The 14,445-nt window shown below is 54.5% G+C and overlaps 1 protein-coding gene across 1 annotated transcript in view; it reads right to left on the bottom strand.

Annotated features, from left to right (window-relative positions):
- DDX31 (DEAD-box helicase 31) overlaps positions 1–14,445 on the bottom strand; it is a 64,291-nt gene that overhangs the window by 31,646 nt on the left and 18,200 nt on the right. The window contains exons 10-14 of the mRNA XM_058672220.1: positions 14,150–14,269; positions 13,924–14,030; positions 12,089–12,324; positions 9,621–9,797; positions 7,687–7,746 (exon numbers count right to left, since the gene is read on the bottom strand). Coding sequence (XP_058528203.1) covers positions 7,687–7,746; positions 9,621–9,797; positions 12,089–12,324; positions 13,924–14,030; positions 14,150–14,269 — 700 coding nt within the window. The remainder of the gene's footprint in view (positions 1–7,686; positions 7,747–9,620; positions 9,798–12,088; positions 12,325–13,923; positions 14,031–14,149; positions 14,270–14,445) is intronic.

The raw sequence follows: 14,445 nt of genomic DNA, 5'->3' as shown, positions 1-14,445 counted from the left end.
GCTCCCTGTTTGTGGCCTTGGAAAGCAATGGAGAATGGCCCAAACCCTTGGGACCCTGCACCTGTGTGGGAAACCCAGAAGAGGCTCCTGGTTTTGTTAAAAGCTCAGCTCCTGCTGTTGCAACCATTTGGCAAGAGAACCAGTGGTGAGAGAACCAGTGGGTGGAAGACCTTTCTCTGTTCTCTCTGTAAAATCTGCCTTTCCATTAAAATAAATAAATCTTAACAACATCAAAAACCAAAAAAACTGTATTTTGAGTCTACATATCATGCCCCAAAATGGAGAAGTACAAACCTAAGTATCATTTCACAAAGAGGTCCTGGAAGGAAACACTCAAAAGCTTACAAAAGGTGCCCTGGCAGGGTGGGGGAGCGTCAGCAAGGCTTACTTCAGGAACCTTCTTACTGAGACCAAGCAAAAAGGATGACCAGCTGCCGTGCCATGGGAAACAGTGGCATCTACATTGTCTTCTTGTCCAAAGCAACCAAACCAAGCACACAAGAATCAAGCTAAAAATTCAAACCCAATTTCCATCATTCCATAGAGGCAACTACCAGTTTACAGAAAACATGGGAGAAAAGAGGAAAATGTTAAACCACACCATGAGGATATAATTAGCAAAATCCAGAATGCAGAATTCTAAAGATAAAACAATGGGTTTTTTAACAAAAAAATTCAGGGGCTAGGGAGGAGGAGGAAGAAGGCCTCAACACAGTACCCAGGCAGCTGGGCACACTGAGTCAACTCACAGATGGGCAAACCAGTGGAGCGTCTTAAAGTCTATGAAACTGTCCCTATGGTCACTCTGGGCAGGGAGAGACTTGGGCGACCTTCTGCGTTGTTTATGTTAACAACTCATCTTACTATTTGAAAGGCAGAGCATCAGAGAAAAGGAGAAAGCCAGAGAAGGAAAGGGAGCTGGATGGGAAGTGCAGCAGCCAAACCAGCACTTGGATTTGGGATGCTGGTGCGGCAAATGGCGGCTCATCCCATGGGCCGCGAGCCACGAGGCTGGGTGCTGCCTGCTCCTTTCCCCCGGGATGCTGGCACAGCAAACGGCAGCTCACCCCACGGGCCACGAGGCTGGGCGCTGCCTGCTCCTTCTCCCTCTGCACACAAACCTCCCTTTCTGGTATCATCGGAAACCGAGTTGTAACATCATGACATTTTAGTCCTACATAGTTGAGCAGGCATCTCCTAAGTGAAAGGCATTTTACATAACCACAAAACCATTATCACACCTTAGAAATTTAATATTGTAAAACATTATTTTTTAATGAACTGAATTTAAATTTCTCCAACTGTACTTACCATGCTTTTCTTTAAAAAAAAAAAAAAAAAAAAAAGATTTATTTTTGGGCCCAACACGATGGTCTAGCGACAAAATCCTCACCTTGCAACCACTGGGATCTCATATGGGGTGCCGGCTTGTGCCCCAACTGCTCCACTTCCCATCCAGCTCCCTGCTTGTGGCCTGGGAAAGCAGCACAGGACGGCCCCTGCACCTGTGTGGGAGACCTGGAGGAGGTTCCTGGGTCCAGATTGGCTCAGTTCCAGCCACTGCAGCCACTTGGGGAGTGAACCAGTGGACAGAAGATCTCTTTGTCTCTCCTTCTCTTTCCAATAAAAAAAAAAAAAAAATCTTTAAAAAATAAGAGTGAGATTGATTTTTATTTGAAAGAACTATAGAGAGAAAGAGAGACACAAAGCAGATTTTCCACCTGCTGGTTCATTCCCCGAATGGCTGCCATAGCTAGAGCTGGGTCTGTCTGAAGCCACAAGCCAGAGGCTTCCTGGCCAAGTATTTGGGCCATTTTTCGCTGCCTTCCAAGGCGCATTAGCAGTGAGGTGGATCATAAGTGAAGCCACTGGGACTCCAACCCACACCCATACGGGATGCTGGTGCTGCAGGCAGCGGCCCGACCCTTACACTATGGTACCTGCCCTTGCCTTGCTCTTTATGGTCATCTTCCTTTCCTTGGCCAGGATTGAACCACAGGTCATCCATCCTACTGATGGAGTTCTGGAGACTTCTTCAAGCTGGAACAGCACCTTTGCCTTCTGAGAACTGAGTGTCTGGGTGGCTCTCATTCCGGATGGCTCCAGCTGTCTTGATGATCACCCCACAGTCCGGATTTGTCTACCTGCTTTCTGCATGTGAGGCTCAGGTTGGCTGTCCTTGCAGGAAGATGAGGGAGATCTTCAGAAAGTCCATGAGAACAACCACGCATGGATTTCAAAACACTCTTGCTCCACCACAGACTTGGCATTTAATTGAATTCTCCACAAGCTCTCTTCGGCCCCTCACACACACAGGTTCAGGGTGGCATAGGCCACTCAGGGCCGCACAGCGGGCAACAGGCCCTGGGTAAGGTGAAGCCAGTGTGAGGATGGGGCTTGGCTTCCCAGCATTCCCCAAGGCTTAATGTCCACTGAGGCTCCTTGTTCAGCTGTTGCTGACTAAGCTCATGGCACCTTCCTTTCACTCTTTAGCTGTGAACTCTGGGGTAAAGAACAGCCTCCCCCGACACTTCCAAACATCCCTGATGGCTCAGAAATACACTTTCTTTTAATTTTCATTTTTGTTTGAAAGGCAGAGAAACAGAACAGAGAAAGAGAGAGAGAGAGATCTCCTGCCAGCTAGTGTGCTCCCCTAATGCTTGCAACAGTGAGGCTGGACCAGGCTAAAGCCAGGAGCCCAGACTCATCGAGGGGCTTCCATCCTGCCGGCAGAGACCAGGCCCTTGAGCCATCTCAGGGGCAGATCAGTAGGAAGCTAAAATGAGAAGTGGAGTCAGAACTCCAACGCAGACCTTCCAACGTGGGATGCGGGCACTGTGGCACCTGTCCCATCTGCTGCTCTGGAGGAACCAGTCCCGGCGGTCTCCGTGCGAAACATACTGTTCCCCGCCACCATCCTGCCACCCTGTGCCTGGGAGCATGGGGTCAGCTCTGCACTTGTCCCAGACCTGCTGTGACCCTGCGAACGGTGGCTGGGCTGCACCCACCAGGGGTTTCCACATACTCTAAGAGCTGAAGGCTGACGTTCAGAGCTGTCTTCTATACTAAGCACACTTGATGTCTTCAGAAAACTGTTGAGTTTTCAATTGTCTAAGCTCTTATTAGGAAGGGACTTCCTCATTTAAGTGCTCTGTGGTGGGTCAAGTGCAGATAACAGGCTGTCTCAGCATTACAGACAAATTCTATAAAAAATTCAATGTGGTTTAGTAAATTCATCCAAGTAAAACCCCAAACTGCACATAGCATTCTGGCATCAGAGGACAACACGCTGCAACAGCAAGTCAACTCCTCCAGTCTCTGCTCGCTGCGTGAATGAGCTAGCTCTGGCCAGATGCAAAGACACAATCTCCTTGTCCCTGGTGCTCTGGTGCTGGGCAACCTTGCCGAGAGCCACTACGATCACCGCCTTGTTTGCGCTCACACACACCTGATCTAGCCACTGCCTTTAGCTTCTTTTCTCTAGTCCAGTCTAGGCTATCGGGAGCAAGGGAAAGGCAGGCCGGGGAACTTCCCAGTTTAGGGCAGCTCAGGGGGACGCTGCGGGCAGGCCGGGCAGCTCTTTGAGCCTCAGCTGGCCACCGAGGCAGTGGCAGTGAGGGCAGTGGGGACTAGTCCTACCTAGCTCACTAGAGCCGAGAAGAGAACAACCTCAAGGGCTATGCAACAGTGCCGACAGCCTGGTCAAGGCCAGAAGGGGCTGGGCAGGCAGGGCACCTGGAATCCTCTCACTCTTTCCCTCTTTGCATCTCTCTCTCTCTCTCTCTCTCTCTCTCTCTCTCTCACACACACACACACACACACACACACACACGAGGCAGGGTACTACCAAGAAGCCAGAAATGGCCCCGTCCTCACAGAACACCATCTCAGTGGCACTGGGTCCTCAGGGAAGTGACCTGCTGAGGACCTGCACAGCCCCGCACACACAGCCAGCCCCACTCCATTTCTTTAACCTCATTAGGGCAGAAGAATCCCTGAAGTCAGTTCTGAAAGGCACTCCGAGGCGAGGCCTTGCCGGCCCCGGGCCTGACAATCGACCGCCTCCATGAGACCTGGGAGTACAGATGGAAGGCAGCTTGCTCAGGCGCCAGCCTGTCAGTTGGATTAAAATGACTCATTTATTTACCCAAGCACCTCACAAAGTGCTTTTACCAACAGGGAGAGGGGCCTGCCGTCTCTCTGAGAAGGGACGCAGCGAACTCGCCTCTGACGCCTTCCCGGCCTGCCAAAAGTCATTATTGCCGTGTGTGGAAAGCCATCAGCGGGGTACAGGCCCCCGCCGTCCTGGTGACAGATTGGGCTGCGTAATCAGAGGAGGAAACAGTGAGCGCAGAAGCTGTCAGAGGCGAGAGATCTTGGCTGGAGCCGCCAAAAACTGGCAACATGAGTTAGTGTGACTGAGTAAACAGCAAACAATCTCCAAACATCCTTCCATGAACTCAAGTGCAACACAATGGAGAAGACGCACTTGACCTACAAGGCATTCCCCCGGTGAAGAGCGAGGGGGCCTCCATTGATTTGGGGTACACTCCTCTCACGGCCTCGCCTTCTTTGTCTCCTGGGCTGGCGCAGCGGCAGCTTCCAGGAAGAGTGGAAGGAGCTGCAGACAGCAGTGTCTCCCGAGCCAGGGAGGGACAGGCACGGGGACGGAGCAGCACCCAGGGGAGGGGCCTAGCAGGACACTCAGATTTCCTCTGAGGGATAGGCAGGCCGCAGGGCATCTCATCCAGGGACCAGCACAAAGAGCCTCCGGCAGCCAGAAAACTAGGAGCCCCCAGGAAATCCCGGTGGCCGTACCCTCGGTGGCATTTCTGCGGGTCACCCCACCAACATGACGCTGGAACAGAAACCACCTCCTTTCCTCTGGCTTATAGGACGGCTTCTTCCCCATAAGCAGGAGCAAACAGTATTTTGCGTTATGTCTTCTGAGTCCAATGAGAACGTGGGCTTCAAATTTTCCAGCAACTCCTTCCTAAAAGGCTTTGTGCCCCTTGCCCCCGTCCCCTCACCCCTGTCACCTCTGCCACATTATCTGGTGGGGGCAGGAAGAGAGAGAGAGAGAGAGAGAGAGAGAGAAAGCCGCATGAAATTAACAAGGTTTGCTTTTAAGATGTTTACAGTTAAGATCAAAGAAACCCACACTTCCACACTCAGGAAGCCCGAGGTGGAGGGGAGAAGGGACTTCTCACCCTGTCTTCCTGAAGACGCTCAGCCAGTCTGGGGAAATGCAGGGTACCCGGGAAGGAACCTCCTTCTACCTCTAAAACAATGCACAACATGATTCCTCTTTATCAAGAGACGCCAGTCCTCCATCTGCCTCATCCTGACGTGGTCCTCGTTCCTCATTAACACCAAGCAGGCTCCTGGAGAGTGTTCAGATAGCCTGGCAAGCAACAGGCTGCTTCCAAGGACACCAAGTGACAGTGCCCGCCCCGGCCTGGGTGTGAGCGATCATGGCACATGTCTCCTGTGCCCACAGCTCTCTGACACCACAAGTGCCAGGCCACAGTAAACGAACACGGTCGAAGGAGCAGGAACAGTGAGTAAGCAAAGCAGCTCTCAGCACTGCAGAGCTGTGCCTGCGGCTCGGCTAAGAAGTGGCGACACGGGCCAGCCCCTCCAGTTTCTCTCCTGTCACTTAACTGCACAGGGAGGACCAGAGGCCGTGGCAGAAGGCTGGCAATGGAAGTGACCTGGACAACCAATGACCACAGCCAAAGGCCTTGGAGAGACTGGACTGTGGGTGAGAGAGCTTCCTGTGCACGTGGCGGCACCCAGGCTGGCGGGGGATGGGACCTAGGAGCGCTGAGCTCTGGCGGCACGGTATGCCATTCTGGCAGGCTCACAGAACCGCCTGCAAGCCCCACACCACAGAGGCGTGATCACTGCTTTGACCCCGCTGACAACTATGTGTATCTTGGAAACAACAATCTTTCCTCCCACAGAAAGCTGCTAAACACACCACAACCTCAACTTCAGATCCTTAGGGTCAGCTTTGAGGCTGCCAGCTCGCCTGCAGCAACAGAGCACGGCAAACTACAACACCCACAACTCCCCAGGGAGCAACCAGCCCCCACAGGGTCAAAGGCAGAAAGTGTGCTCCCTATCCCATCCAAACCCCAACCGCAGTGACCCGTGCTTCACTACTCGGCCATACCGAGTCCTCACCTAACACCCACGCATGACAAAGGGTTCACCCAGCAACACCACACACACTCACCTCTGCCCCCTCTCAGTCTAGGAAAAGGCATGTCCGGTGTGGTTCTCAGTAGTCTCTAGGGCCCAGTTATTCATCCAGTTCAACTTACACATACCAAGTGCCCACTGGCATTGAGTTTATGGCCTGGTGCCCGGGTCTGAGCATTAGGTAGAACCACCTTCGGGCGCACGAGGAGGGGCCAGCAGGGAAGAACTGTAGCTCTTCCAGGGAAATGTGAGCTGAGACCTGTAGTGGGCACAGCGCACCATGGGTGGTGCACGCAGGTGGAACAGCACAGCCCGAGGCCGAATGACACAGTCCAGGAGCTGAAGGAGGGGCCTGTTGGTTAAGAAGTCGGTTGAGGGGACACAGATGGGGGTCAAGTTCCGGAAACATTACTGGACCACACAAGGATTCAGGATCCATTTCCCCATGAAGCAGGTTATTTGGACTGTCTTCACTCTGCACTATGCATTTAAAGATGGTTTCTAGAACAAACACAAGTACCCAACTTATGGAAAAAAACACGCAGCTGGACCCTTGCCTCATAGGCAGCATGTATCCCAGGACTGTGGGCAGCTCCCACTGGGGAGACTCAGGGCTGGGACAAGGATGTGGCCAGGCAGACCCTGCAGGTGAGTGCCCGCAGGCGCGCGCGCACACACACACACACACACCCCTCTCAAAATTTAGAAATAAAACTAACCCTACTGCCTTTAGGGTGGCAACAGTCATGGAGTTCCCTAAAAAAGCAACAGCACTCCATAGGGCTTCGCAAGGCAGTCTAGTTGCTTCCTGTCCCAATTTCCACCTGGCACTTGCCCGCCAGATTTGCTACGTTCACAGAGCAACTTCCTTAGCGTACAAACAGCAGCCTCTCCACCCATCCGCTGGAGAATAAATGACACAGCCTGAGCTGGCACAAACAGGAAGTGTGTGAGCCCTGGGAGAGAGACCACGAGGGCACAGGGATCCCAAGAGGACACATCCAGAGGTGATTTCCAATCTCCAAAGGGCACAAGAGATGCGCGTTCACAAGGCCGACCTTGGGCATCCAGCTACACAGGCTGCAGAGCTCAGGGTTCTAAGAGCCAGAGGGCAAGTGAGGAGACATCGCATGCCCAAATGGTCGGTTTTCCTTTAAGGAAAAGGAAAGCAGAGTGTTTTGTTGTGGACTTTCTCAGCTCTAATTACTCCCGATAGCTGTAATTTACAAGTTTTTGGTGGCTAGAAATTGCCAGGATTCACACATTTTCAGGCCAACAGCTGCCACTATTAGTAAGCAAATTGCCAAGTCTTCTGCCTGGTGGCAGCCAGCTATGTGTAGCAGTAAGGTGACAAGCCAGAGGTGCAAAGAGACCCACCACACCAAGAGGCCCCTGGCACTCCCACCCCCCGAGGGGTGAACCTCAGACAAGTTGTCAGGAGACAAGACATGGCGGCTACGAGACAGATGCCATACGCACCGTGCACAGGAGGATGCCCGTTCCGGACCGCGAGAACTCCTGGAACACTGCTGTTCGTTCCTACAAAAAGAAGGGAGACAGGGCCTCGTGACTCAGAGACAAGCTTCAGCCAGGAAGCACAGACCTCCCTGAAGCTCCCCATTTCCTACTGCAACAGCTGTTGATAGGCAGAGCAGCTCGGCAGGAAAAAAGGCAACACGGCCGAGGGGCAGGCAGGGCTCCGAGAGCAGCACAGGTCAACCAGCAATGCATGCGGACCTGGGGAAGCAAACGGCCCGACTCCAGAGCTGTCGGCCCCACCAGCGCCCACAACCTGCTTCTCATCACGTCACTCCTCCGAGAACATTCTAAGGCTCTGCGGGCAGTGGCCGGAGCAACAAGCTGGGTCAATGCACTTGCTTCAACCTCAGCCTACTCCAGTAAGTCACCTGACCCTGACACTTGCACAATGCAAGGTGGGGATATTGCCTTCTATGTCCTACTTGTCTCAGGGAGCAACTGTGAAAAGGAAACATTGAAATAAAATGTAAATTTTTTTTAAAAAAAGTAAATTACCCCAAAGGCAGACAGCACCAACAATGGCACCCACCGCGTGCCAGAGCCTGCACACAGAGCTTTTGGCAGGCTACAGCCACTGGGGGAGTTCTGGCATCCTCCCCACCTTCAGGACAGGGATGCGAGGTCACACAGCCAGTGAAGGAAGGACAGGAGCCTGTCCCCAGAGGGTACGGCTGTACCCACCACGCTAGACTGCAGCCCTGTTATATAAAGGGAGCTAACAGCTGCGGAACTCTGTCCCGACTTGCTGGGGCTGCTGGCATTGACTGAGCCTGTGTCTGTCCCCAGCGTCCTCCGGGCTGTCCTGCCAACGCCTCTGGTGACAACAGACCCAGAGAAACAGTGAGGTTTAAAATAGAACCCCGAAGCACAAACAGTTGCAGAGAATGAAACCCACACTCGACTGAATCACAGTTCATGAAACGCAGGAAGACTGGAGCACTCTCACTCTTGTAAATAGGCTGTGTCCTTGAGTGACCTTGAGTAAATGTACTTTTCTGGATCCCCATGTCCTTAATTATGAAAACAAACGATTTATAACGGACAAAGCCAAGAGGGGCTGGACTTGTGCAGGATTGTGGTACACTGTCTCTGGCTTTTTCCGTTATAAATCGTTCACTTTAGAAGCTGGTCCTAGTCTGATCTATCTCGTCTTGGCCGTGCTGTAACCTCTCCCACAAGAAGGCCCCTGCCTGCCGCCCGTCCTCCCATCCTCTCCCAGGCTGTGCTGTGAGCCGCACTCCCCACGGGGCGGCCTAGTTAGGAGTAGAGGGATGCTTCACAAAGGAGGGGGCGGCACGCCCCCCCTCCCAAGCACACGCCTCACCCTGGGCCGCCCCCCGCCCCCGGCCATTCCCCACCCTGGACCGCCCCCCCCCCCGCCCCGGCCGTTCCCCACCCTGGGCTGCCCCCCCCACCCGGCCCCAGCTTTTCCCCACCAAAGTGCTCCGAGCACAGCGCTGCGTCTTGTTGACAATGACAGCAGCCGTGCTCAGCAGTACCATATGGGATCCACAATTTAGCTCCATTAATGCTCTTAATTTGAAGACATCAAGCCCTAATTACACACTGGGTACTAAAAAGGCAAAACCCTTCCCTGGTGCCAGCTCCTTAGTGGCACTCTGTTGCCTTAACAGCTGCTTGAGACAGACTTAGGCCAAGCGGGGCTCGTGAGCTCTCTCGGGTGGAAGAGCCCCGTGCCCGGGGACAGCGCCAGCACAGCAGCCCGCCCCTGCCCGCGGCCACCCAGCAGCATGCCCCCTCTAGTCTGAGGGGCACCGGCTGCAGCTGCGTGGCTCAGGAGGGTCAGGCTGCTGGGACTCGGTTTGCCCCATCCACGTGCCCGCCCCCGCCCCCGCACGAGCAGTGGGGCTCACCTCCTGCTCCATGTTGCCGTGCAGCCGCAGGAACCTGAGTCGAGCGTGGGCAGATGGGGACAGCTCTGAGGCCAGAGGCCCCGAGCTGCTGGCCAGCGTCTGCAGGAAGAGGTGGTAGTGGAACTCCACCAGCTCGCAACTCGAGAAAAAGACGATTATCTTGTGGTCTCGCTCGAACTGCAGTGACACAAGGGGCGCGTTCCTCTGACACACACAGCCACACTGGTTCTGAGTTTAAGCAGATGGTTTTGAACTCTTCTTTTTTTTTCTTCTAGAAACGGATATTCCATTCCCTCAGAGGACGTAGAAATGACATGACTCTCATTACCAGGCCTATGCTGCAGAGTGCCCAGTCCTGAGCCGGCTCCCGTCGCCTGGAGGCTCACACACAGGCCTGGCGGCTCACACACGGGCCTGGAGGCTCACACACGGGCCTGGAGGCTCACACACGGGCCTGGAGGCTCACACACGGGCCTGGAGGCTCACACACGGGCCTGGCGGCTCACACACGGGCCTGGAGGCTCACACACGGGCCTGGAGGCTCACACACGGGCCTGGCAGCCCCTGAAGCTTCACCCTCAAGCCTTTCTACCCACTGTTCTTCCATCTCCTAAGTGTGGTGAAGAAACCCAAATGCCAGCAAACAAACAAGAAGCTTGAATGGGCCAATGTTGTGGTAGAGCGGGTTGGTCCCAGCCTGCAAAGCCAGCCTTCCACGTGAGTGCTGGTTCCAGTCCTGCCTGCTCTGTTTCTCATCCAGCTCCCTGCCGATGCACCCGGGGAAACAGCAGAAGACGGCCCGCGTGCCTGGGGCTCTTGCCACCCACGTGGACGCCGGGATGGAGTTCCGGGCACCCAGGAAGGACCTGACGATGGAAGCTCTTTGCAGCTCTTGCTCTAGAACTGTCTTTCAAGTGAATGAATAAATAACTTTTTTTAAAAAAAATTGATTTCATTTGTATTAGAAAGTCAGATATACAGCAAGGAGAGACAGAGAGGAAGATCTTTTGTCTGATGGTTCACTCCCCAAGTAGTCACAACGGCAAACAGCTGCACGAATCTGAAGCCAAGAGCCCTGAGACTCTTCCAGGTCTCCCACACGGGTGCAGGGTCCCAAGGCTTTGGGCCGTCCTTGACTGTTTTCCCAGGCCACAAGCAGGGAGCCAGATAGAAAGTGGGGCTGCCGGGACTAGAGCCGGCACCCATATCGGATCCCGGCAGGACTTTAGCCACCAGGTCTCCATGCTGGGCCCATGCCTCTTGCTTTTTAAGGAATTATTTATTTGGGCCCGGCACAATAGCCTAGCACCTAAAGTCCTTGCATAGCACGTGCTGGGATCCCATATGGATGCCGGTTCTAATCGCAGCAGCCCCGCTTTCCCATCCGGCTCCCTGCTTGTGGCCTGGGAAAGCAGTCAAGGACGGCCCAAAGCCTTGGGACCCTGCACCTGCATGGGAGACCTGGAAGAAGCTCCTGGCTCCTGGCTTCAGACTGACTCAGTTCCAGCCATTGTGGTCACTTGGGGAGTGAACCTTTGGACGGAAGATCTTCTCTGTCTTTCCTCCTCTATATATGTCTGACTTTCCAATAAAAATAAATAAATCAAAAAAAAAAAAAAAAAGCAAGAGGCATGTGGCTGGCACAATGGCTCAACTGGCTAATCTCCCACCTACAAGCATCCCATGTGGGTGCCAGTTCGTATCTCAGCTGCTCCACTTTCTATCCGGCTCCCTGCTGTGGCCTGGGAAAGCAGTCAAGGATGGCCCGAAGCCTTGGGACCCCCCACTCCTGCGGGAGACCTGGAGGCAGCTCCTGGCTCAGTTTCGGCCACTGCAGCCATTTGGGGAGTGAAGCAGCAGATGGAAGATCTTTGTCTCTCCTTCTCACTGCAGCTCTGCCTTTCTAATAAGCATAAAGGCTTAAATAAAGAAAAGCAAGAGGCAAGGCTTCTCCCCTTATGGAGCCGACAGCCACATGCATGCAACCCAGTAAGCAACAGTTTTCTTTAAACAAATAAGAATCGGGCTCGGCAGCGTGGCCTAGTGGCTAAGGTCCTCGCCTTGATCCCATATGGCCGCTGGTTCTAATCCCAGCAGCTCCACTTCCTCTCTGTCTCTCCTCCTCTCAGTATATCTGACTTTGTAATAAAAATAAAATAAATCTTAAAAAAAACAAAAAACAAAAACAAATAAGAATCCCGAGTGAGCGCCTCACGCCAGCATTCCGGCGCAGTGCCACTCCCGCGCACTGCAGGGAGAACCCCGGGCTCTCGCCGACCTTGGATTCCTGACCATGATTCTTGCCCCTCCAGCGTGAGGGACACAGGCAGGACACCTCCCTCCCGCCGTGTAGACGCAGATGACGTACACATCAAGGCAGACAGCTTAGAGAACGCCTTCTCTGGCATTTCCAGCAGACACAGACACGCCCTCCTCCCCGTATGGGCCCGCCTGACCACCGTTCGCACCTTGCCCCTCTGTAGCAGGAAGGCCGCCAGGCAGACGAGTCTCAGTTTGCTGGGGACCAGTGTCACATGTTGATCCAGGCTCTCTGGGATCGCAAAGCCATCCAGCCCGGGACCCCACCACAGGGGAGCTACTTCCTGGACTGCTCTGTTTTCTGGCTGACTCCGCTCATGGCTCTCGTCCAAGACAGAAATACTGACCGGATCTTGCAAGCTGATATCGGCGAGCCGTGTCACACCTTGGACAGAATGCAACAGCAAAACAGACACACGGCACGTTGGCACACTAACCAAATCCTAGCACTGACCCATCCCAACTTCTTCCCAATAGCCCCAACAAGCCATCACACCCGTGTTTTCCAACTCCAACTCATCCATGGAAGACCATCCAGAGGGGAGTAGCCTGTGCCTTGTCCTGCCTGAAGTTACTACAGCCAGCCAGGTTTCCCAGGTGGCTTTGCAGCATGTACGCTCGGGGCCTCCTGCCTGACGTGCAACATCAATCTACAAGGAGGAAGGCACAGGACAGTTTCCAAGTTCTGACCTCAGACTCTTTTTTCATTTATTCTCTCCAAATTCAAGTTCCCTTGATGCTGGGGGCCTGCAGCACCACCATCCCATATGGGCACTGGTTCAAGTCCTGGCTGCTCCTCTTCCGATTCAGCTCCTTGCTAGTGGCCTGGGAGAGCAGCAGAGGACGGCCTGAGGCTTGGAGCCCCTGCGTGCACACGGAAGACTTAGAGGAAGCTCCTGGCTTTAGACCAGGCCCTTGTGGCTGTTCGGGGAGTGAGCTGGCAGATGGTTCTCTATTCTTTTCTCTCTGTTAACTCTTATAAGTAAAATAAATCTTTAACAAAAACTGTTTCTAGCCACTTGAAAGTGCTTCAGACAACATGGACCGGGATGTCAGGTAAATCAGGCATATCACACAAATGATGTGTTGTTGCTCATGCTGATTCTGGAATTTTCTCAGGCCTCAGTGTCCCCACCTGAGAGCTAAGCATGTCCATCTCCCGAGGGCAGAAGACAAAAGAGCTGCAGGCACGGCCACTGTGATGCTCAGTGTCTCTTACAAGCGAAGTGGGATCACACACAGAAACGTGCTTGGGTAAGGGCGCAGCATCTTCAGAACAGAGGGTGGGCGGTCCCCGGGTTCTGGTGGCCAGCCCTCCTGGTGGGCCGTCCCCAGGTTCTGGTGGCCAGCCCTCCTGGTGGGCGGTCCCCGGGTTCTGGTGGCCAGCCCTCCTGGTGGGCGGTCCCCGGGTTCTGGTGGCCAGCCCTCACGGTGGGCCTTCCCCGGGTTCTGGTGGCCAGCCCTCCTGGTGGGCTGTCCCCGGGTTCTGGTGGCCAGCCCTTCTGGTGGGCGGTCCCCGGGTTCTGGTGGCCAGCCCTCACGGTGGGTCGTCCCCGGGTTCTGGTGGCCAGCCCTCACGGTGGGTCGTCCCCGGGTTCTGGTGGCCAGCCCTCCTGGTGGGCCGTCCCCGGGTTCTGGTGGCCAGCCCTCCTGGTGGGCGGTCCCCGGGTTCTGGTGGCCAGCCCTCACGGTGGGTCGTCCCCGGGTTCTGGTGGCCAGCCCTCACGGTGGGTCGTCCCCGGGTTCTGGTGGCCAGCCCTCACGGTGGGCGGTCCCCGGGTTCTGGTGGCCAGCCCTTGCCCTGGCATCTCCTCTGTCAGTCCTCACTGACTGGGTAAGGTAAGTGTGCAGGACCTGCCAGTCTGAATTGCAGGCTTCCTGGGCCACCTTCCTCCGAGGTTGCGTGTCCCTGTGAGCACAGGCTCAGGTACACTGGGGCCCCTTCTCAGGCGTAGAGAAGCAGGGCCCGTCACGTTCCACTCACCTTCTGTGAGTGTGGCCGACAGCAAGACATTCTGTCGCTTCTGGCACTCGGCATTCACGGCATTGAGTATCACTGTGATGTCCTTTTCAAAACCCAAATCCAAGATCCTGTGATGAGAGAACTTCAGTCGACGGAGGAATCAATGGGACCCGAAACTGCAGCAGCTGCGCGAAGGTGGCAGACACGGCCTTCCCTGCCGCCTCCTGTGCCTCCCACACTGGCTCACCTGTCTGCTTCATCCAGAACCAGCCACCGTAGCCGGCTGAAATGGATGTTCTTGGTGGATTTTATATGATCCACCAGACGACCAGGGGTCGAGATAAGGATATTTATTCCTTTGCGGATTCTGTGGAAAAATCACATAGCATAAAAAGCAAGTCACTCAAACAGGCTACATCAATAAACACACACACGAAAAAGGCAAGGAAGACAGCTTTATTTAAGTGGCCACGGCCCGACATCCCAGCAACGCACAGCGGCAGGTGGGTCGAGGGCCCCATGCACATTCCCCGCTTCCATAGC

This window comes from Ochotona princeps, chromosome 14, assembly GCF_030435755.1.
Source record: "Ochotona princeps isolate mOchPri1 chromosome 14, mOchPri1.hap1, whole genome shotgun sequence".
Lineage (NCBI taxonomy): Eukaryota > Metazoa > Chordata > Mammalia > Lagomorpha > Ochotonidae > Ochotona > Ochotona princeps.
Note: the sequence above shows the minus strand (reverse complement) of the source record. Positions and strands in the feature narration are given on the sequence as shown.